We start from the raw sequence: 23,010 nt of genomic DNA, 5'->3' as shown, positions 1-23,010 counted from the left end.
AATCATTTTAGGTAAATCAGTATGGCAGTGGACGATGTCAACAAGTCGACTGGTATTCGCAGCGGCATCCCGTCCCGTCTTCCTGCAAGCCAGCTCCGGCAGCCTTCCTTATCCGAGCCAGTTTTACATCGAAAGCTATACCGCTATCAGGACCCCATGCATTAGGGGCCATTCATCCCTTCCCATTGTTAATCTTACTTGACAGTCATAGGTTGCGATGTACAAGCTACCGTGCTGTTATCGCTCCAAGCTGCCCGCATGCGATATCTTATCTTCCGTGCCAAGACCGGGGGCATACCAGCCAGTGGCGAGGCCTCGCGAATACCGTTCCCGATTGTTCCATGGATCGCCCAGCGGAAAATAAAAGGATTGCATCGCAAACCTTTCAAACAAGATTTGGAAACCGGCTGCTGGTTCGCTACCAAGACACAGGTGGCTACCGGATCCTTCTCCGCTTTTCCACCGCCATTGCTCTTAAGAGGTTCTTCCCGCCTTTCAAGGCTCGCATTCCCGTCTCAACATCAGCTCTCAAGCACACGACACTTGCTTCGTTCAAATCGGCATCACATAACGGCAGAATTTTGGCCAACATTCAGCGTTATATTCATTCTTCGCTTTCGACTCCATTTCAATCGATTGGATTGGAGGTTCAAACAACTGAGAAGAGGTGGCTTGAAGAGAGTGCGCAAGGCCTGTTCTGTACTTCATTGAAAGTAGAGAGCAGCAGAAGATACATAAGAAGGCGCAAAGGCCAGAAAGATAATAATCTAAGACCAACAAAAAAAAGAGGTGGATTAAGAAACTGGTGTTGTGGAGGGCTTGTTGTAAGAGACTTGGACGTTTCGAAAGAAAATGTCATTAACCCGCCAGGAAAGAAATGCCACCTCTGACGACCTAAAGTTTCCGACAACGCAGCTGTTCTTCTTAGGTATGTCAACTCTTTCCTTTATGCTTTGTATACCTAGAGGGTTATGCTGATGTCTTCTCTGTATAGCAATATGTCGAATCGCGGAGCCCATCGCGGTCACCTCGCCGCTCATCTTCGCATTTGCGATGGTCAAAGACTTCCACATGGGTGACGGTAACGATGCGTCTTTCTACGCTGGGATCCTGCTTGCCACTTTCTCCTTGGTCGAGGCCTGCACCGGAATGTTCTGGGGAGCCCTATCCGATAGAGTTGGGAGGAAGCCAGTCATTATATCCGGTTTGGCTGGGACTATTATCTCTCTTCTAATTGTCGGCTTTGCTCAGTGTTACTGGGTGGCTCTTCTCGGCCGTGGGCTCGGAGGCCTGTTGAACGGGAACATTGGCGTCATCCAGACTATGGTGGGCGAGATAGTCAAGCGCCCTGAGCATGAGCGTAGGTGACGCCTTTTGAGGTTTTCCATAAATCTTAACTAACATACTTCAATAGCTCGAGCTTACGCTGTGATGCCATTTGTTTGGTCGATCGGCACTATTATTGGGCCTGGTAAGTATCGACATAACAGCTTTGACGGGAGCAGGTGCTAACGATATCGCAGCCATCGGTGGATTGCTCGCGAAACCTGCTGATAGTTATCCGTCTTATTTCTCTCACGATGGTCTCTTTGGCAAATTCCCATACTTGCTACCGAATGTTGTCTGTTCGATGTTACTTCTTGGCAGCATCATTTTCGCGTGGCTATTCTTGCAGGAGACTCACCCAGATATGCAGCCCTCAAGCGGTCCAAGCGAATTTGACCACCCAACACCTGAGCATTCCCTTCTAGCAACATCGGGAGCAACAGCCAATCCTGGTGTCGACTTGCGAGCGGAGTCATACGGCACGTTCAACCAGGTACATCTCCACGAAGAGGAATCCTGGAGAGTATATGAGAATGGAGGCAAGCCGGAGGACGATTCGCAAAAGGAAACCGCCTTTACTCGACCAGTGATCATGCTTATCATCGCTCTGGCGATTTTCACGTATCACTCGATGACCTACGACCATCTGCTACCCATTTTCCTTCAAGACCGACACGGCGAGCCAAACTTGGGTGGCTCTAGCCTCGCCTTCCCTGGTGGACTCGGTCTTTCAACTCAGACCGTCGGCTTGATAGTTTCATCGGACGGTATCATTGCGCTCATCATTCAAAGCCTCATCTTCCCGGCTTTGGCGCACTATCTTGGAGTGTGGAAGTTATTTGTGATTGTCACGATCCTCCATCCGTTGGCTTACTTCATGGTTCCATTCCTTGTGTATCTGCCATATGGGCAATTGTTTTTCGGCATCTATACTTGTCTGGTTACACGGAACATTCTTTCGATCATCGATTTCCCCGTCCTCTTGATCCTAATCAAACAAGCGAGCCCTTCAGACTCATGCCTCGGCAAGATCAATGGTCTAGCTGCGTCTGCTGGTGCCGCTGCACGCACAGTTGCACCGCCCGTTGCTGGGTACCTCTACAGCACCGGTGCAGATATGAGGTTCACTGCACTTGCATGGTGGGGAAGTGCTTTCGTGGCGGTTATCGGAGCTTTACAGCTCTGGTTCATGACTCAGAAGAAGTACTCGTCGGTGTCGATCCAACCGGCGGCTCACTGCCATCTCTTCCCGGGCGATGCCCAAAATCAAAAAGAGAATGTTCACATTCTCGTGACGGACGCTGATGAGGCTTTAGAGCGAGCGTAGTTTCTCTACATGGCCCTAGACTAGAATCAGGGAACATCTGTAGTATTTTGTTTCGGCTTAGCGTTGCTGTACATACTTTTCAGTATGATAGAATGAATAACGAATACATAACTTAGATCAACAATGCCTCGCACCACATTATTTCCACTTGCGACCAGGCACACAGTGGTCCTGTATTTGGAGTTTTGAGAGCGGTGAAGAGAGAGATCTCGTACTGCCCTTTCCGACCGCCCACCAAATGGGGCCGCTAAGCCATCTTAAGTAAGGTTTGTTTACCGACTTCCCGGCAACTGTCGCAAGATCAAAACAAACCACTGCAAATCTACCTTGTGAACGACACCACATTGTTTGTTAAGAGAGCCGCCTGCGCATCTAAAGACCGAGTCTGCGTGGAGGCTGCACTTTATTACTTTGACTGATTATATTCGCGTTTGCGATTTTCGTTCCTTCTTTGCTACACACATTTCGACATGTCTAATCCACTATCCCCATTGACGAACTCCCGGCAGAACTCACGAACTGTATCATCAGATTACGAGACTGCGAGCGGGAAAGGTGGTGATATTGATAGGCTTCTAGCCGAAAACACGGAATCAGAGAACCCTCTCTTCAGCCCGAAGCAATTTGGCGATGGCGAGCATAGGCACATCCGACAAAGTTTTGGCTACGACAATGCCGGATACGATGCGCATGGCCAGGAGACGGACAACGAAGATAATGTATCGTTAAATTTGCAGAGTTCGCCGTTTCGAGTTGATGCGAGAGACGATACGGTGGACATGCAGATGCTTCGACAATACCAGGCATCGCGAGACGTGAACGAACCTTCCAAGACTCCGTTGAAGAGGTCCTACGATCAGGTGCCCGATTTGGATGATACCGAGAATGAGCAGTATAACAGATCTAAGAGATCGACTGGCCGACGGGACGCTCCTGAAATCAGCATATATGCTGACGAGGATTCGGGATACAATCACGATCAGAGCCTCAACAAGGACGTGAAACAAGACATTGGGAGCAGCATAGTGGAAGAAAGGCAACATGAAGGAATGAGCACTGTCTTGCGTGAACATAACCAAGTGCCTTTGAACGATCGGGATGGCACGAATGGTGACGAGAGTAACGACGTTACGATTGATGACGACACTCACGATCCAATGGATGATACCTGCTTTAGCACCTTTTCTGCAGTGCCAAACGTGGATATGACTGCCTTTGCAAATCTGCGTGGAGGCTCTCCGTTCAAGAGCCCTCGGCCTCTACCAGATTTTCCTGTCGAATCAGAAGACTCAAAGCTTGAGGCCACTGAGCCAGCAACCCCGGCCACAGCAAAGAAATCTCCTAGAAAAAATATTCTCATTGATATGAGTTCTCCTAGAGGGTCTGCTACCCCCAGAAAGAGAGAGCACAGAGAAAGTGATGGCCAGGCTTCAAGCGAAACGCCGAACTTACTCGATTTTACCGATCAGATTGAGCTTTATCCTCGTCGTCAGCGATATATACAGCAGCATGAAAGGTATTCGCCCTCTCGCCGATCGCCTTTGAGGAACCCAAGGGAATCCCTCAGATCACCAGCAAAGGTGAGCCTTTTGGACTTTGATATTCCTTCCATTCCTACGCCTCGCTCTCTCCCAAGTGTAACTCCCCGCGAGTTGGAATCTTTAAAGTCCGGCTTTCTCTCAGAGATCTCCTCGCTCAAAGCAACGCTCAGCGGAAAGGAAGCCGAAGTCTCAAGTCTCAAGAAAGCTGTTTCGGATGCAGAGCGCCGTGTGGGAGAAGCTTTGGAGGAGGTCCGCAACGAAGCTGCTCGCAAGGAGACTCTTGAGATCGAGCAAGCAGAGTGGCAGCGCAGAGGGCGCGAGATGGAAGATGTTCTGCGATCTGTCAGGGCGGAGATACTTGAGGGTGACCAGGAGAGGGAACGCTTGCAGAAGAAGAACGAGGAGTCAGAGAAGGTTAAAGAGCAGGCGGAAAGCCGCATAGTCGAACTCGAATCCCAACTCACTGCAGCCCGCAAGTCAGCGGTATGTGAGCACAGGGCGTCCGAAAGTCCGGCCTTGTCTCCGAAGACAGCTGAAGAAACCGCAAAAGAGATCCAGGATGCCGTTGAGAAGGTCGCTCGCGACCTCCACACCCTGTACAAAGAGAAGCACGAGACCAAGGTTGCAGCTCTCAAGAAGAGCTATGAGTCACGCTGGGAGAAGCGACTACGGGAAGCCGAGAAGAAACTCAGGGCCGCCAATGACGAATGCGAGCGAATCAAGGCTGAGTGTGAGAGTGTCAAATCCGAGCGAGACGCAGCAGCGCAAGAATCTGCACGCCCTGATGCTAGCATGATTGCCCGTGAAAGCGAGGAACATGAAGCCGAGAAGCACGTCCTCGAAGCACAGATTACCGGTCTTCAGCAAGAGATCGCTTCTCTCAAGGACGATGGTGAACAACTGCGTGCCGAATTGAAGGCCGAACGTGCTGAGAAGGGTGACCTCGTGGCTCTCGTCGAGGAGTGGCTGTCAATGCAGAACCAGCCCGCTCCATCAGCGCCAGAGCCCAAGAACGATGAGATGACTCCCGAACCGGCGCCTGAAGAGCAACTCCCACCAGCTGATGTTGTCGAGCAAGGAACCCCACGCATCAGTTCGAGTGGTCTACGCCCGCCAAACTCACGCTCAAGCTCTTCCTCTCATCAGCCCGAAAGGAAGATCCCCAGGATCAGCGCGCCGGCGAGCCGCCATGGTCGAGGAAACAGCGGCGGCAATTCCAAGTCCGGCATTGCTGTCTTTACTCCCGGTCGCAGCGGCATCATGGGCTCAATTGAACGCATGGGCCGTGGTGGTTCCGCTTAGAAAACGAGTCGGAGGAAATCTCCTGAAAATTGTGTAATGACCTGCGTTTTGCCTTTGTGCCCGCATTATTATGATTTTATGTCTCTCTTTTGTGCTATGTCATGCTTTGTTGCGTTCACTGTTAGTGTATATCCCTTGGGCCTGTAAAGATGGCCATCGTTCTTGTTTGGTTGCACGTCGAGATATCCACCAGGCGCTTTGCTGTGATTTATTATGTGGAAGAATTGTTACTAGGTCCAATAGAACTAGTAACTGGCAAAAGGATCTCGATCCCGTAGATTCTTGCTTAGTGTATGCCTGTAGCTCTCTATCATTGCGGATATATAAATCGGTGCGCCACCTACCCAACACCGCAATTTCATAAGATAAACCAAGTCATATCCTCGACACCCATCGCCATTACTCTAGCACAAAATCGGCAATGGCAATATGCAGGGTAGGATTCCAAGTCCCTCACTAGTTCAACCCCGGAAGGCAGATCCCCGGACTGGGTTGCAGCTTGCAGGAAGTAAGTAGTAGATGCCTACCCAGCACGGACCACAGGATACTAGTAGGACCCGCCGGAGGTCCGCGGATCCTCTGGGGGACGTCAGGTTACTGATCTGAGCAATTTAGGCGACTATCCAACGGTGTTCTGGAGCGATTGACTGTAGACTAGACTAGAGAGGACAGCTGGAGCCTATAGATGCTTAGATGGGGGTGTCTGCGTGTGGGGTTGGGAAGTGACAGTCCCCCGCAGTCGAGTTCCCCGCGTTTAGCCGTACACCACAGCGACAGCGCGCTACCCTGTATATGTGAAGCGGCCAGGTGAATGCCCCACGTTTTGACGGCGTCGCCGATCGAAATGGAGGTTTTGGAATTTGGATAGATAGTTTGAGCTTTGGAATTTGATCAGCTTCAACTTACAGATAGAGCTGTAAATCAAGTTTCTGGGTACAGAGTTTCCCGATATAATTGCAGGGTTGAGCTGTATAGTTTATGCGGTTCAGACAAAGAAGTGCTGGACTATTGAGCACGAGACCATATCGAACAGTGCTTTTGGGGAGCTGTGGTTGGTAGACTGGGCATCCTCTCGCCCGAGTGCCGCATTTGGGCTGCTAGTATTTCAGACTGATGTGGTGGTGGCGCAGAACGAGTCAGCTTTCATGGAATGATGTACTCCGTCGACAATTGGACTGGAGGCGCATCGATAAGGTCGGACCGCAAGAGGGAAATAACAGGGTGAGCTATGACCCCAACTGCTGCGTGAAACCAGATCGCATGATGTCGTTTATAAATGCCTGGCACTGCGGGACTCCCACTAATGCAGTTTGGCCTGCGAGTGAATGTATGAGGATCGGGCCGCTAATCGGAGGGCTTGCACTTCGGCTTGTGTCGTTCTGCGGTCGGGGGGGTTGTCCGATTGAAACTGGGATCGGTGTTACTGCAAGGGTAGTTGATGACCAAGACGTCGACCCTTTGTTGAGAACTTGATCGGGATGACTACCCCGCGGGCATGGGAAACTGAGGGGCGGAGATCAATCTGGGGGAGATGGAGCTCAGCAGTAGCCAAGCTTCAGACTGAATCGGACGCCATCCCACATTCTCCTTCTCCTGGGGCCCCTTGGGGTCCTTGCCGTGTCGAAGCGGCAGAACTAACAAGGCGTGATCCCAGATGGAGACTCCCGGGCACGAGGGATTTTACGGGGAAGTTGGAAATTGGAAATTGGAGTAAAATGAGATTTGGCCGCAATTTCTTGGTTCCTTGTCTCCTGCGCAGTCCCACAGCGGCACCCCAAAGCGTGCCTTGACCGTTGATTGGGTTGCTGTCGAAGTTTGACCTGAACAGCCTCGTGATGTGCTGACTTTTCAGCAGGAGGATTCTTGGTGGCAGTTAGTGTGTCTTTGATCTGCTCAGATTGAGCGTCATGACACCGTGATTCATGTGATCTTGACGCTACTCAGAAAAGGTCCGACTTTCGCTAATTACTATACAAACCTTATGATGAGCCTTTAGACAATACGAATATGTGATCGTAAATGTTGATGTTGCTGTATAATAGTTCATAGACCAATGTTAATCTATGCAGCAGATTGTAGAAGATCTTTTTATAGTCAAGTCTCAAATTCAAGATATTTAAAACTGGAGAGTGAGGCTTGAGCACGGGTATATGGGTCGGGCATATTGCCGATGTACGAGGAAAGAGAGAGTGAGAGACCGGAGAGCATTCTTCCGAGCATCGGTCTTCCTTCCGTGGTGAAACTCAACGCTGCTTGAGTTTCAGGACAATTTATGTCTTACTTCCCAATGCGCGGTTGAACAGCAGGATGCTCTAATTGGATTGTCAAATGCGTTATTTGACAGCAAAGTCTTCTGATGTTCTCAAGAGCTCTCACCAGGAGCCCTGGATTCTTGGTGCGACATTTTCTGGATGAATAAATGTCTAAGCTCGACTTGAAACTGTTCGACCGCGGTCTCGAGTCTTGACGCTAGTTTGATCTCTAGCTGAGTCTAGCTGGCTGTGGGTCACTGGTTTGGGATAGTGACGCCAGCTCTGAGAGTTGGAGCCTGGATCCTGTACTAGATGGTGGGGAGCCGTTCTTTCAGTCTCCAAGCGAGGTTTTGTAGCAGCCCTGCCGCCAGTAGTAGACTACGCAGCGATGAACATCGGATAGGGGTGGAAGAGATATATCCGCACACAAAGTGCAGCTCTGCAGATGAAATGGGTTCCTGAGTGATCGGCTGCATAGGTATGTCATAGGTAGACGGCTTGCCGGTCCCAGGCAAACTCTCCGCGGTCAACATGATTTACGTCCTACACTATCTACAGACTACTCTTTACAGAGCACTACGCCTGTGCTCCGTGTAACCCATTACTGCATCGCATTGAGAGGACGCCATTTGTTAGTTCACAGTCACTAGATATTACGAACCTCCAAGCTCCTCCTGCATACACAGCAGGATTCGGACAGTGCCTTGGTACTCCGGACCGGTTGCGGCTTTCGAGTCTTGGTCTGGGATCAGCATCAACGGACCTCGGCTCATGGCAGAGAGGACCCTGGGTTATGCCAACGATCGTCTATGAACAATCTCTCGGTGTATCAAAATTCTCACGGTATCTCTTCTCTCTGAATCTATGAAGCCTTTCGAAATCGCTATCCACCTATATTCCTCTGCACCTAGACGGTTCTGAATGAGTAATGGAAGCCACCGGAGACGAGGCCGATGCGTACAAGGTTGCAGTTGTTGACCAATGACATTCCAGAAGAACCGGAATCTTTTCCGAGACTCTGGTTGGACTGACGCGCTTCTCTCAGACTCACACAGAGCCCTAAGAGCAATATCTGGTTAGCGTAAATCTCAGCAGTCCCAAGATTTCCGGAAACAGGAGTATCACGGCCAATGACGCGGATGTGATTTGCCGGCAAAGCGGACAGTCTTTTACTGTAAGAGTGCATGTGGTGGCTAGAGAGGTAACGTGACCGGGCCGAAGGGGAATGGGACGGATTATGGGGACATGGGGAGCCTGAGAGACTAAAAGAAGTGGAGGCGGGAGGTGGAAACGGCATTTTTGATTTTATTATTATTATTTATTTTTTTGCTAATATTCTTGCATGTGGAGGAGCTGCAGGAGCATTAATTGGCGCAGCGAGCAGGGAATGCGGGCCCAGGACTGTAAGCAGCAGCAGTGAGTGGTTGAGCTTTCCCCCCCGCCGAACTTGGCCCGTCCTTCGACCTTCCGCAGTCTTGCAGAGAGCGTGAGCCTGTGAGGTAATTATTTGGCTCTGGCGATGGTCAACGTTCTGGTTCTGGTTCTGGTTCTGGTCCTGGTCTGGGGGAGCAATCATCCATGGCAAGCCCAAGTGGATCTGGGGGATGATGAGTCCCCCAACGCCAACGCCTCCTGACGGTCCTGTGGAATTGTGCTGCCGCTTCTACTTAAACGTTGCTCTTCCCCAGGCCCCCGGTCTTGTCTCGGTCTTTTGCTTCTTTGGACGACGTTTGTTGGCTACTTGCCTCTATACTTGAAAAAAAGTGATAATCTAAAAAACAAGCTCTTCTTCTAAAGGACCATCTCCCCTCTTAACATTTGCTGCTTACGATCTCATGTGAATATTGTTGAGTCACGTTTCCAACTTATCTACTTCTTCCTCACTGCTCTTTGCTCCCTCGTGACCTGTCGCCGTCTATACTTGTTTACTATCGGTCTTCCGGACGGACCTCAGTTTTCAACACGAACTTCGACCATTGATTCTTCTACTATATACGAATGTCCAACAGTCAGATCTACGAATTTCATCCATAATGACCGACTCACCTGCTTCGACCAATCCGGCTGTCGAAACTGACAAGGGAAAACGCAAGACTTCCACGGCGGGACTCGCAGCTAATTCGCGTCCGGTAAAAAGACGCGCCTCCAAAGCCTGCTGCTGCTGTCGTGCACGCAAAGTGCGGTGTGATGTGGTAGAAAATGGCTCACCTTGCACGAACTGCCGGCTAGACCAAGTGGAATGCGTGGTTACAGAGAGCAAGCGGAGAAAGTGCGTTTGGATTTTTCAGAACTCTAGACGAAACCGGCTGACCACACTTGCTTTGTTCTAGGAAATCTCGAGTCGACACCGAAATCTCAAATCCTCAGTTGTCCCAGTCGCCGGCCGAGGTTCTCGACGACGGCGCACTCTTTGGAGCACTGGGCAATGACTACGGTATTTCCAATGTGGCGCCGGCATCCCCCTCGCAAGGCTCTGTAGATTTGGAGCAAGGGCAGCATATGCCTCACCTATTATGTTCGTATATGCGTGTACCCATACAACGGCTGGCGTTGTATATCATGCGAATCTCTAGACACATAAGTGCTGATAAGGTATAACCCATATAGATCAGAGCCAAGTCAACAGAGTTGACAACAATGGCGAGCGTTTCCGAAGACGCATGGCCTCGCTGCCGTCAGTGCCATCGACCATGCCCCTGTCTCATGTTACTTCACAAATCCAGCAACTGCTGGACCCGTCCTTCGGCAGCCCGCAGTCCACTGGCATTGTGCTACCCGATTATATCCGGGGTCTGCCGGCCCGGCTGCAGAAAGAAGATATCGACTATCTGGCGATGAAGGGTGCGCTGACTGTGCCTGATGTTACACTGCGCAATGAACTGCTTAAGGCTTACATCCACTACGTGCACACCTACATGCCTCTCCTCGATTTGGAAGATTTCCTTCAGACGATTGTACAGAACGACGGCATCCGTCGTATGAGTCTTCTGCTCTTCCAGGCTGTGATGTTCGCCGGCACAGCGTTCATTGACTTGAGACACCTTCAAGCTGCCGGCTATACCTCTCGAAAAGCGGCCCGAAAAGCCTTCTTCCAGCGCGCCAGGCTTCTCTACGACTTCGATTACGAGGTTGATCGCATATCTCTCGTTCAATCTCTCCTACTCATGACTTATTGGTATGAGACTCCCGACGACCAGAAAGACACATGGCACTGGATGGGCGTTAGCTTGTCTCTGGCCCACACAATCGGCCTGCATCGTGATCCTGCCAACTCTCGCATGGATATTAGGCGCCAACGAATGTGGAAACGCATTTGGTGGAGCACATACACTCGTGATCGCTTGATTGCTCTGGGAATGAGACGCCCCATGCGCGTCAAGGATGATGATTGTGACGTCCCGATGCTGACTCTGGATGATTTCGAGTTCCACCCGTTTTCGCCTGAGATAGTGAATATGGTGGGTGATTCGGAAATTCTTCAAAGCGTAACGCACCAACGGGAGCTGGCGTCGATGTTTATCGAGAAAGCCAAGCTCTGTCTTTGCGTCAGCCATGTGCTTTCTGCTCAGTACTCTGTTCTGAGCCATAAGTTTGGCGGCACCATGGAAACCACCATGATGCTCGTACCAAAGAAGTCAGCAGCGGAGACGTTCGAAGTTCGACGATGTGATCAGGAATTGGAGGATTGGTTGGCACACCTCCCCACAGAGATTCAGTACGCCTCTGCGGCACCGGCCAAGCTCAGTGAAGCTCAAGAAGTTCTTCACTCGCATCGCGCCCTTCTGAAGATGGTGTACTTGACGACGTCGAGTGCTCTGCATCGACCTCAAGTTCTTCCTGCCGTCCCGTTCCCCTCCATGGATACAGAACTGCAGGACATTTCGCGCAACAAGGTTCGCTTCGCTGCAATTGAGATCACAAATATTGCTCAGGATCTGCATCGCCTCGACCTGACCCGTTACTTCCCTACTACCGGTGTCACGGTGCTTCTCCCCGCCGTTATTATTCACCTTCTCGACATCAAATCCAGCGACCCCAATGTTCGGATGACCAGTTTGCAGCGCTTCTACCAATGCATGCGTATCTTGCAGCGTCTGAGAGAGATTTACGCGTCTGCGGACTTTGCCACCTCGTTTTTGGAGGCTGCAATCAGAAAGGCTGGCATCCAGCTTACGGTGCCGCCTCAGGACTTGCAGAAACGATCAAATGTTCGCGATACAGCCGCTCGGGCCAGCGCCTTGACACCTCCCCCCGACTCTCTCACCCAGAAGATCCCCGACTTGACCTACCCCAAGTCCGGTTCGGTTGGAGACTTGACACTCAACCTTGTGGACGAAGCGCAACAGGCCTTTGCCTCTACTCCACCACCTTCCGACGGCAGCGAGAATGGTAGCACCAACAACATTAACACGAACTATCACCGCGACGCCTTTAGCATTCCCAATATCGACGACACCGAGCTCAGCCTGAGCCAGTTGATGGATTTGGCGAACGATGCAGAAGTGACGCAAAACGACTTTGATGCTTTGATTAATTTCGACGATGCTGGAGCGGATTTCTTCTCATCGGAGAATGGTGTTGATGGCATGACGGGCGATGCGCACGGCAAAAACTTTCCCCTTTCATTCTCGGACATGGTTGGATTTGACTCTGGGAATAAGGGCGATGGCTCGAAAGAGTTTGAGGACCCGTTGGTTGCTACAGCCACCACGGGTGTCGATGGGACACAAACCGAGACACCTCAGCTTGACATGGACCTTGGGCTCAGTCTGAATGCTTAGAGCGTGTTTGCTGAGAGTTGTTTCGCGTCTCCTTCGGACTCAGCGGAGTCACGTTTTCTCCGATTATTCTCTTGCACATAATTTCTTTTGGCATTCTGAATTTGAAAGCATGGGCGACGGAGTTCAACCTTGGGATTATGATTCATGGTTCCAGTTTCAGGGGCTATGGTTTTATGCTTACTTTCATCTTGTACTTCTTGGCTCTCGGCCTCCTTGCTGGGATTGTCTTACCATTTGTCTATATAGACGTGGTTTATTATTAAAAGTTAGGACATGAGTAATGACACTTATATGATTGTGACTTCACATTTAATCTATTGTAAATTTAATGCAAGAAGACTTCGGGCCAGGGCCAAGCAGGGACAAGCCTTTGACTGGCGGGCTTGAGAGTCTTGAGCGGTTTTGGCTGCAGCTCGGCTTCCTCCGTCTTTCTTTTCTTCTCCAACTTCTTTACCTAGCTCTTACACTTCCTTGTTCCTTATCATCCCTTACTCATCACTCATCACTTGATTAAACAAAATTAAACGTCCATGGTAACTCTGCATAACCCCCCACTCCATTGAACGGTGCATCAGACTGACTAGACTATTCAGGAAGGTCGGCATCTCAGCAATGCTGTCCCCGCCGATCGTTTCCCCTCACTCGCACAGGACCGAGATACAGAAATGATGCGATCTGCAAGGCCAGCTTCTTGACCGACGCCCGGCTTGCAAGATGACTGGCTCACCATGCCTAGGTCCCCTGTACTTTTGTTTAGCACCCGCCTATTCAGGCATGGAGCTTTCGATTGCAGTGCTACCTCGTTATCGTCCGCGGTCGATAGCTGCGGAGGCGATGGAATTGCGGCTTACTGCTCGCAGTTCTTTGCTTTTGCTGGTGCATGCTACATAGCCTTGCGTGCTTGACCTTACGATTATAAAATGGCCTAGTTGCCCCCTTGTCGTCTGGGTCTTTGTTACCCCAGAGAACCCAGGACAATCCAAGGGCCCATAGCGGGAGGAAGAAAGTCGTCGCGATGGCCCGTCTTAGCTTGATCTCTTTGTTGACCCTGGCTGCGACCTCCTTGGGCGCGTCTGAAGAACACCCCCGGTTTTCTTTCAATAAGCGACAGCTTCCCGAGGATGCCACTGGCGTGAAGAAGTTCGAGACTCCCAATGGCGTGACTATTCGGTACAAGGAGCCTGGCAAGGACGGTGTCTGCGAGACAACCCCCGGCGTCAACTCTTACTCAGGATACGTCGACCTGTCTCCCGAGTCTCACACTTTTTTTTGGTTCTTTGAGTCTCGCCATGACCCGGCCAATGCGCCCATTACTCTGTGGCTCAATGGTGGCCCTGGAAGCGATTCACTAATCGGATTGTTTGAAGGTTTGTGCTCCCTTGCCGGAACCAGCAAACAAAGCTAGGGATATGAGACACTGACATTGTTTGCGTAGAACTGGGCCCCTGTGGGGTGAACGAGAACCTTACGACCTACGTCAACCCTTACTCGTGGAACGAGGTGTCAAACATGCTGTTCATTTCGCAGCCCCTCGGAGTTGGTACGATGAATTGGATCTACACATTCACCGACAGTTGCTTACTCGGTCACAGGATTCTCGTATGCGGACACTGAGGAAGGATCGCTCAACCCCATTACTGGTGTTGTCGAGGATGCTTCTTTCGCTGGAGTGCAGGGCCGCTACCCTACAATCAACGCTACTCTGACCGGTATGTCTTACTGCATGCCAAGATACTGTCCAAAAGCTAACATCTGTCAGACACCACCGACCTCGCAGCCCACGCTGCCTGGGAAGTTGTTCAGGGCTTCTTGGGTGGACTTCCCCAGCTAGACAGCGAGATTAAGTCCAAGGACTTTAGCTTGTGGACCGAGAGCTACGGAGGACACTACGGCCCGGCCTTCTTCAACCACTTCTACGAGCAAAACCAGAATATCAAGAACGGAACCGTTGATGGCATCGAGCTCAACTTCAACTCGCTCGGTATCATAAACGGCATCGTCGATGAGGCTATTCAGGCCCCCTACTACCCCGAATTTGCTGTCCACAACACCTACGGCATTGAGGCTGTGTGTATTTCATGTTGAAAGATAGAGGACACCCGCTAACACTTGAATAGGTCAATGAGACGGTCTACAACTACATGAAGTTCGCCAACGAGATGCCCAATGGCTGCCAGGACCAGGTTGCTCTCTGCAAGGCAACGAACCGTTCCTCGTTCGCCGACTACGCCCTCTGCTCCGAGGCCACCAACATGTGCCGCGACAACGTCGGTACGTCAATGTCTTAATCTCTTATTGATACTACAGATTGGCTAACAATCCATAGAGGGACCCTACTACTCCTTCGGCGACCGCGGCGTCTACGACATCCGCCACCCCTACGATGTAAGCTCCTCTATCTCCTCTCTCCTCATATCTCCACAATACCAATAAACTGAAAAGGACCCCACGCCCCCCGGCCTCTTCGCGCCCTTCCTCTCCCAAGACTGGGTTCTCGAAGCCCTAGGAGTGAATATCAACTACACCTCCTCTAACAACGAAGTCTACTACGCCTTCCAACAAGCAGGCGACTTCGTCTGGCCCAACTTCATCGAGGACCTCGAGGAAATCCTCACTTACCCGGTCCGCGTCTCCCTCATCTACGGCGACGCAGACTACATCTGCAACTGGTTCGGCGGTGAAGCCATCTCCAAGGCGCTCAAGTACCCGCACACCAAGCAGTTTAATGCAGCCGGCTACACTCCACTCCTCGTCGATGGGACCGAGTACGGTGAAACCCGCGAGTACGGCAATTTGTCGTTTAGCAGGGTTTACGAGGCGGGCCATGAGGTTCCGTATTATCAGCCTGAGGCGTCGTTGCAGCTTTTCAATAGGACGCTGTTTGGCTGGGACATTGCGCTGGGAGCGCAGCAGATTTGGCCTGGCTATTCTACTAATGGGACGGCTACGGCGACGCACTCGCAGTCTTATGTTCCGTTGCCAACTGCGACGCCTAGCTCTGTTGTTTACTGAGCGAGGAAGTGCTGTGATGTGATTGGGTTATATAAGATTGTTTATGCTGTATATAAAGCATGGATGGACGATACATATGACTGTGTTTAATGACGTCGATCCTCAAACTACACGAAATAATAGGATATTGGATAAATCTAGGCACATGCTTGGCGGAATGCCAATACTTCTTATGATACGAAAAATGTACGACGAGAATAAGGCACTATAAATTCCTGTAGATCAAATATCAAATATGAGTTGAATTATAGACTTGGCCGAAACCGGCCACATGATTAAATAACAATATCAGACAGTGGTTGGCATCGAAGGTATAAATCGAGCCCATGTGGTATCAAGAGAAGTCATCCAAAAGCATCAGGATTGAGTGAAGCTGTGCAATACCCATATGGAATACCGAAGAGAAACACCCCCAAAGGAAATAGAACAAGACATGATCATCGTGTCATGAACTCCTGTCATCGGCTCATAATAAATGCTGTAGATTAGGCATCAGATGTCCTCTTTTCTACGGGCACAGTTTGGGGCTGCGGCTCCTCGGCCACAGCAATGCCGGTGACATCCTGGGCCGTCTCGTCGGAGAACTGCAGGTCGTCTTCCAGTTCGGTGGTTTCCTTGATCTTGAACAAAATAATTGGAGAAGCGATCAGTAAAGAAGCACCGAGTAAACCCCAGCAAGAGGCAAACATAGTCATAAGAGCCTCATTATTGAAGTCCATTGCCCACATTCCTGCAGCACCAGCAGATTGAATTCCCTTGTAGAAACCCGCAAAGTTGGCGAGTTTACGACCATTGTTGGACAGGCAGCCCATGAACCTGTGACATGATTAGCATAATTCTTGAATGTGATTCAAGGGAGGACATACCAATAGGCGCAAGTCTGGAATGCAGCATCATAGAAGCCGTAGAACATGTACATAAACATCGGTCCAACATAACCGCTATCGGCCCAGTCCTTGTCCTGTGTTGAGGACTCACGAGTGTATGTTCTCTGGAAGGCATAACCACCACCCCAGATTCCCATAGTGATGGAGAACAAGAGAGCCCAGACGAGACGAGCACGAGCGGGGCGTTTGAGCCACTTCAAGTCCAGAATCAACCCGAAGAGGAAGGCACCAACCATCTGCATGGCCCAGTACAAAATACTGTTGAGGGCTCGGGTGCGGATGTTGAAATAAGTACCGTTGACGGCGTTGAAGTGGTAGGGGTAGAACCAGTTACTGGCCAAGAACATGGGGAAGAAAGCGATGATGTAGTAATCAGTCTTGAGGGTCTCGTACAAACCAAGCAATTCGGACTTCCACGTGGGGTGCTTCATGTTGATGACGCGAGTGCCGTCCATGCGCACAATGTACTTGGAATCGGCCAAACCCCAAGCGAGGATAAACCCGGCAACCATCAAGACCATGAACGCAATGTATGTCCCGTCGTTGACTGGCTTGGGCTCTTCGCTAATCTCAATGTTCTCACCAAGCGGGATCTAGAAGAGTAAAAAGGGTCTATATTAGCAGGATAACTTGCGAGAAGTAAGGAAAGCTTACCAAACCACCAATGACACCTCCGAGGTTGAAAATGACCCAGAAGATGGAGATAAATTTGCCCTTCTCGTGCTCATTGGGGTAACTCATCATAACGGCACCTTGCGCAGTCCACAAAAGACCGGCGCAAACACCAAGTAGGGCACCGGCAAAAATGAGGAAACCGGAGTTCTGATTGTGGTTGTAGGAGAGAAGAGAGGCGACATAGAGGAAGTAACCAAAACCACCGAACGACAGAGTCAATTGCAGACCAATACGGTTGGCGATGGACCCAGCGAAGAAACCGACGACGGCGAACGTGCTGTAGGTGGCAGTGTTGGATTTACTGACATCGGACAAAATGAGCTGACCACCACCACCGAGACCCGAGACGGCATTGTACATGCCCGGGCAGAGGAAGCAAACAAATGAAACCAAGACGAGCTGGAATTGTGGAGAGGCAAAATGCGGCAGTTTCCAGGGGCCGACCTTGATGGGCTTGTACATCCATGGCTTCCCAAGTGCGGAGTCGTGATAAGCTGGAGGTTCGGGATCGGCTGTGGCCGAGGGCGCAGCGCCCTTTTCGTTCTCAGTAGCCATGGCGGCGAAGATGTGATGTAGATTCGAATGGCTCGCCGAGATATGATTGAGAGATAGTTGAAGAGATCAAAGAGACGAGGAGAAAAACAAATAAATAAGTTCCAGAAGGAGGATGGAAACGGCAAAGGGAGAGCAAACAAAGACCGAAGCCAGCAACCACGGAAGGAGGAGGAATGTGAGCAACCGGGAACAAGCAATGAGCTATGTGGGCAGGTATTTAACCAGCGGAGGAGGCTGAGATAGCTGAGATTGCAGGGAAACCGAAGGCAGAAATAAGAATTATAAATAGCTGAGACAGCGCAGCTTGCGAGCAAACGAGATAAAAAAAAGTTCGATTCACTCTTATCGCGGACGATCAGGCGTGCCCACTTGCGCGTGTATTGTGTTTGTTGGGAATGGTCTGGATCCGGGGTAATCACAGGCCCAAATAAATAGGCAAATAGAGCACTCAATGAACTTGGAGAAGGGTGAAGTGAGTGTCAATTCAGTAGTGAATACCACTCGACCTTCCCATCTGTTATCTCCAGCGAGGTTGCGTTGTGGTGAGGGTGGGATTGTCCGATCCACTGGGCCGATACTCTGTTGATAAGACAAATTGGTAGTCTGGAGATACTCGACGTTCGAGGCAGGCTTGAGATCCTTCGAGCAGGACAACGCAGTTGGTTACTCCAATCAATTGCAGCAGAGACCCTGGCAGAAGCCACGAGAAGGTCGCGTGCGAGCAGAGTGACAGCTGCAGAGGCCCGACAGAAATGCAGAGAGCGTGAGAAGTGAGAAGGAGAGTTTGGGGGCTAAACTACTCGCATCTTAGTAAGGGGACGGTAGCATCAACCCTCTCCGGATGCGGGGAGCCGAGTCGCCGTCCACGGTACCACCTCCAGCCGAGATGATTCAAACTTCACATTATAGCAACATTATAGCAGACATATCCTCAATATCATATCAACCTACGGCTAAAGCGTCTACATAAAGACATTATACGGAGAATTCTTGAGTAATCTGCACTTTCAATCCCGGGAACTGCACTCTCATGCAGTACTACACTGGTAATGTATGGTTTGCGCCGTTTCGTGCTGCGTATGCGCTAGTAATGGTACGTAAGGGAAGCCGGTAAGATTGCGGCACTCAGCTGCAACCCTCCAGAGTCCACTTTCTTAGCGCAGGCTTATCTCTGCTATCACCACTCTATCTCGCTCTATCTTCACCAGGATCACTGCACCATGCAAGTCATGAAATGAATGCTGACAGCGGATGATTAGCCCACTATGTGAAGTAAGGAGTAGTGATAGAGATAGAGTTCACATATAATGGGTCATAATAATGGCCGCGAGGTGATCAAGTCTCCCGAAGAGTCCCGTGATGGCGGAAGTATGTAGTGACTATCAGGGCGACGTCACATCCATCACAGCTTCACCTGTGGAATGAAGCAACGTCAGAATCATCCTCGACTCTGCAGGTAGTCTGGAATCACTGCGCTTCAAGGTACCACATGGAGTCACTCTACCCTGCCATAGGCTTCACGACCCATGGGTCCCTGCAGTCCTTCCCGGTCTTTGTGCTGCCTACTTCCTCTATATACTTGCTCCTCCTCGGCATTCTCGATATCTGCCCATCCTGCCCGTCCACTTCAAATCTTCCCGAGTCACGAGATAGCATAGCACAGCCCCGCTCCCTTGTGTCTGCTATCAGTTGCTAGACCCCGCCATCATGCCTGGCAAGACTGCCCCCGAGGCTCATGTCATCAAGTTCACCAACTGTCGCATCGTCAAGGGCGACAGCCTCGTCGACCAGGATGTCTGGATTGATTCCACGTCTGGAAAAATACTCCGGGACCAGGAAGCATTCTACGGTCTGCACATGTCTCCGGATGAAGTGATTGATCTAGAAGGCCGCATTCTGGCTCCGGGCCTCATCGACTGCCAGCTCAACGGCGCTCAGGGATTCGACTTCTCAGTAGCCCATGCCACCAAGGCTGAATACGATGAGGGCCTTCGCGCGGTCAATATGGGCCTCGCCCGCACGGGAGTAACATCTTACCTCCCTACAGTCGTCAGCTCCACACCAGAAGTATACCACAAAGTTCTCCCCTCACTCGGCCCATCAAGAGACAAGCACCGCTCCGAAGACGGCGCCGAGTCCCTGGGAGCTCATGTCGAGGGACCCTTCCTCAGCCCCGGCCGCAACGGCATCCACAAGACTGAAGTCCTCCGGTTAGCGAGCTCCCCGGAGGATCTGGTAACCTGTTACGGCCAGGATAACCTGTACGGCCCATCAAAGACAATCAGGCTCATCACCGCCGCGCCAGAAGTCGGCAAGATGCTCAACAATATCCCGCACATCACCGACCAAAACATCATCTACTCGATTGGTCACTCAGACGCCACATACGAGCAGGCACTAGACGCCACAGACGCTGGCGCAACAATGATTACGCACCTATTCAATGCCATGCGGCCCTTCTACCACCGTAACCCAGGTATTTTCGGTCTACTGGGCCAACAAAGCGAGCACCCGCGTCGTCCCTTTTACGGAGTAATCGCTGATGGAATCCATCTGCACCCTACCTCCATCCGCATAGCGTACAATGCACACCCTGAGGGTCTTGTCCTCGTCACAGACGCAATGCGTCTCTGCGGCCTTCCTGACGGAATCTACGAGTGGACGAACGGCGAGCGAATCGTCAAGACTGGTGCACGACTTACCCTTGAAGGATCCGACAAGATCGCTGGTTCTTCCGCAACACTGATCGAGTGCGTGAACAACTTCCGACGGTGGTCCGGGGCGTCCACAGCGCAGGCACTCAACGCGGCGAGTAAGACGCCTGCGAGGCTGTTAGGGTTGCAGGGCGTCAAGGGCGAACTGAGCGCCGGTGCGGATGCGGACTTCATTGTCCTTGAGGACGAAGACGTTCAAGATACTGGACGGACGCTGGTGCTCAAGCAGGTTTGGAAGAGGGGTGCTAGAATTTGGGATACGGGGAAGGATGGTGCGGTGGTTTGATCTAGTTACCGCCGGCGACGGCTGGTCTTGGGAAGATTTCTGCTTTCATTGGAGAGACTAAGACTAGAATGTATCTGATATTGCGTTTTATAGAGTATGACGTTGAATTATGTGATAAAATAGAATGGGCATGATAAATGATAAGCGTGTCGTTACAATGGTATGTATAAGTTCAGCATGTGTTTGTGAAGGCATTCGTCTTTTTATTCTATTCAAGCCTCCAAAAGGCGGTGTTTCTAAACGAAACAAAATCGTCAATCGTAGATATCATGGCAGCCTGCAGGACACCTCCAAGGATCGGTATCCAACCCTTTATCTTTTACATGGCGTAAATATGGAAAGTACATATATATGCAAAGAAGAAATGTTTACAGCCTGGGCTGCTCACGCTTCCAGCCGGCCTCTTCGGCAATCAGCTCGGCGGCGCGCTCACCGATGGCGAGAACAGTCAACATGGGGTTGATGGTGGGCATCTCGGGGAAGACACCGGCGTCGGCGATACGGACGTTCTTGAGGCCGCGGATCTTGAGCTTCGGGTCGACGACGGCCATGGAGTCGTGGGTGACGTCTCCCATCTTGGTGGTTCCGGCAGGGTGGTAGACGGTGTGGGCGGCGCGGCGGCCGTACTCGGAGAGCTCCTTGTCGGTCTGAACCTTGGGGCCGGGGGCGACCTCGCGCTTAATCCAGTCCTTGAAGGGGGACTGCTTGGCGATCTCACGGGCGGCCTTGAAGCCCGCGACGATGGTGGCGGCGTCGTAACCCTCGGGGTCGGTAAAGTAGCGGAAGTCAAGGGCGGGCTTGACGGTGGGGTCGGAGGAGGTCAGGTAGAGACGGCCGCGGGAGCGGGGGCGGGGAATGTTGGGGGTCATGCAGAAGGCGTCGATGGGGACGTCATAGCCGAGACGCTCGGTGTTCAAGGCGAAGGGGATCTGGTAGCAGTGCATCATGACGTCGGCAGCGCGGCCGTCCTCGCCGGCGGCATTGGGGGCCTCGCGGCGCAGGAAAATACCGGCGTCGGAGTCCATGGTGGTCTGGTTGGGGGGCACAGGCTGGTTGAGCTCCCACATGATGATGGTCTCGGGGTGGTCGAGCAAGTTCTCACCGACACCGGGGATGTCCTTGACGACGGGGATTCCAAGAGAGGCCAGCTGCTGCTTGGGACCCAGACCGGAGAGGAGCATCAGACGGGGAGTGTCGACGGCACCGGCGCAAAGGATGGTCTCCTTCTTAGCACGGAGAGTGTGCTTGGCGCCATCCTGGAGGGTAATGTCAACTCCGGTGACAGTGTCGCCCTCGACATTGACGCGCGATACCCAGGCGTTGGTGAGGATCGTCAAGTTGGGGCGCTTTTCCTCGCCGCGGAGGATAGGGTGGATGTAAGCGACACTGGCGCTGCTACGGCGGCCATCGTCGGGGTTGTAAGAGACGGAGAAGAAACCAACACCTTCCTCCAATTGACCCTTGGAGCGAATTTCCTTGTTGAAGTCGTGGATGATGGGAATGTTCATGGCAGTGGAGCAGGATTGAATCCAGTCCTTGCACAGCTGGTTGCGGTGGCGGTCGTGAACAGGCTGAACAGTGTTGCGCAGCTGGTCGAGGACACGGGTGAAGGTCTCAAAAGACCAACCGGTGCAGCCTTGCTTCTCCCATCGCCTGCAGTCGTACTCGAAAGGACGGAACGAGATCAGGGTGTTGTGGCTGGAGCAGCCTCCCAGGACCTTTGCGCGGGAGTGACGGATGTGGCTGTTACCTAGTAGAAGTCAGCTGCTTGTGCTCTACTTATTCTCAACTTCGCGATCACATACCCATGGGCTGCTCAACAGTAGGGTAGTCGTAGTCCAGCTCGCCACCCAGCAAGTTCAGCCATTCCTTGAGGTTGAGGACGCGGTCGTCCATGTAATCACTGGGACCACCCTCGATGACCAGGATACGCTTGTTCGGCAGGTACTGAGCCAGACGGCTGGCGATAACACAGCCAGCAGTACCACCTCCGACGATCACATAGTCGTAGCTGTTGACATCGCTTGCGGGCAAGTTGTTCGTGGTGGCCATGATGCAGAATGCGATGAGATGAGGTCGCTACAAGGAAACAAGACGCTTAATAGAGAGAAAAGATTGTGGAAGAGGGTATCTACAGAAAGAAGGAAAGAGAAGAAGAGGTGAAGAGGTGAAGGGAGTATATTAAGGTGGTGAAGATAGAATCCATGAATTTTTTTCTCCACTCAGACTGCGATTCGTGAGCCAACAATCGGACAATCTCGCCGGTGGATCTGCTGCCACTTTAGTCTCGTGTCGCTATCTCACGGCTGTCTTTTCCTGGACTGCTGAGTATGGACTTGCTGCAGTCAGCAC

General features: G+C 51.5%; 7 protein-coding genes across 7 annotated transcripts; 5 read left to right on the top strand and 2 right to left on the bottom strand.

The window, feature by feature from the left end:
* Window positions 1-353: 353 nt before the first annotated feature.
* Window positions 354-2,776, top strand: BDV14DRAFT_165394 (MFS transporter). Its single transcript, XM_073767327.1, has 4 exons — window positions 354-928; window positions 995-1,360; window positions 1,415-1,471; window positions 1,524-2,776. Exons 1-4 carry the CDS (start codon window positions 853-855, stop codon window positions 2,651-2,653), a joined length of 1,629 nt encoding a protein of 542 aa, XP_073632196.1. The 5' UTR covers window positions 354-852; the 3' UTR covers window positions 2,654-2,776.
* Window positions 2,777-2,848: 72 nt separating this feature from the next.
* Window positions 2,849-5,715, top strand: BDV14DRAFT_165389 (uncharacterized protein). The gene has a single exon (XM_073767326.1). It carries the CDS (start codon window positions 3,124-3,126, stop codon window positions 5,494-5,496), a length of 2,373 nt encoding a protein of 790 aa, XP_073632195.1. The 5' UTR covers window positions 2,849-3,123; the 3' UTR covers window positions 5,497-5,715.
* A 3,838-nt stretch (window positions 5,716-9,553) lies between these two features.
* Window positions 9,554-12,621, top strand: farB1 (putative C6 transcription factor (Ctf1B)). Its single transcript, XM_073765491.1, has 3 exons — window positions 9,554-10,017; window positions 10,079-10,263; window positions 10,356-12,621. Exons 1-3 carry the CDS (start codon window positions 9,782-9,784, stop codon window positions 12,527-12,529), a joined length of 2,595 nt encoding a protein of 864 aa, XP_073632194.1. The 5' UTR covers window positions 9,554-9,781; the 3' UTR covers window positions 12,530-12,621.
* Window positions 12,622-13,339: 718 nt separating this feature from the next.
* Window positions 13,340-15,682, top strand: BDV14DRAFT_101126 (S10 family peptidase). Its single transcript, XM_073765490.1, has 7 exons — window positions 13,340-13,896; window positions 13,965-14,069; window positions 14,122-14,238; window positions 14,289-14,596; window positions 14,647-14,800; window positions 14,856-14,914; window positions 14,972-15,682. The coding sequence occupies exons 1-7, from the start codon at window positions 13,545-13,547 to the stop codon at window positions 15,539-15,541; spliced, it is 1,665 nt and encodes a 554-aa protein (XP_073632193.1). The 5' UTR covers window positions 13,340-13,544; the 3' UTR covers window positions 15,542-15,682.
* A 51-nt stretch (window positions 15,683-15,733) lies between these two features.
* On the bottom strand, window positions 15,734-18,404 carry BDV14DRAFT_165382 (unc-93 family MFS transporter). The gene is made up of 3 exons (XM_073767325.1): window positions 17,083-18,404; window positions 16,408-17,021; window positions 15,734-16,357 (listed from the first exon to the last, which is right to left on the bottom strand). The coding sequence occupies exons 1-3, from the start codon at window positions 17,656-17,658 to the stop codon at window positions 16,027-16,029; spliced, it is 1,521 nt and encodes a 506-aa protein (XP_073632192.1). The 5' UTR covers window positions 17,659-18,404; the 3' UTR covers window positions 15,734-16,026.
* A 475-nt stretch (window positions 18,405-18,879) lies between these two features.
* Window positions 18,880-20,842, top strand: BDV14DRAFT_101060 (N-acetylglucosamine-6-phosphate deacetylase). The gene has a single exon (XM_073765488.1). The coding sequence runs from the start codon at window positions 19,366-19,368 to the stop codon at window positions 20,656-20,658; it is 1,293 nt and encodes a 430-aa protein (XP_073632191.1). The 5' UTR covers window positions 18,880-19,365; the 3' UTR covers window positions 20,659-20,842.
* Window positions 20,716-22,887, bottom strand: BDV14DRAFT_101108 (GMC family oxidoreductase). Its single transcript, XM_073765489.1, has 2 exons — window positions 22,464-22,887; window positions 20,716-22,408 (listed from the first exon to the last, which is right to left on the bottom strand). Exons 1-2 carry the CDS (start codon window positions 22,708-22,710, stop codon window positions 21,027-21,029), a joined length of 1,629 nt encoding a protein of 542 aa, XP_073632190.1. The 5' UTR covers window positions 22,711-22,887; the 3' UTR covers window positions 20,716-21,026.
* Between the last annotated feature and the right edge of the window lie 123 nt (window positions 22,888-23,010).

This window comes from Aspergillus stella-maris (genome assembly GCF_047715825.1).
Source record: "Aspergillus stella-maris strain CBS 113639 unplaced genomic scaffold BDV14scaffold_5, whole genome shotgun sequence".
Classification (NCBI taxonomy): Eukaryota; Fungi; Ascomycota; class Eurotiomycetes; order Eurotiales; family Aspergillaceae; genus Aspergillus; species Aspergillus stella-maris.
Note: the sequence above shows the minus strand (reverse complement) of the source record. Positions and strands in the feature narration are given on the sequence as shown.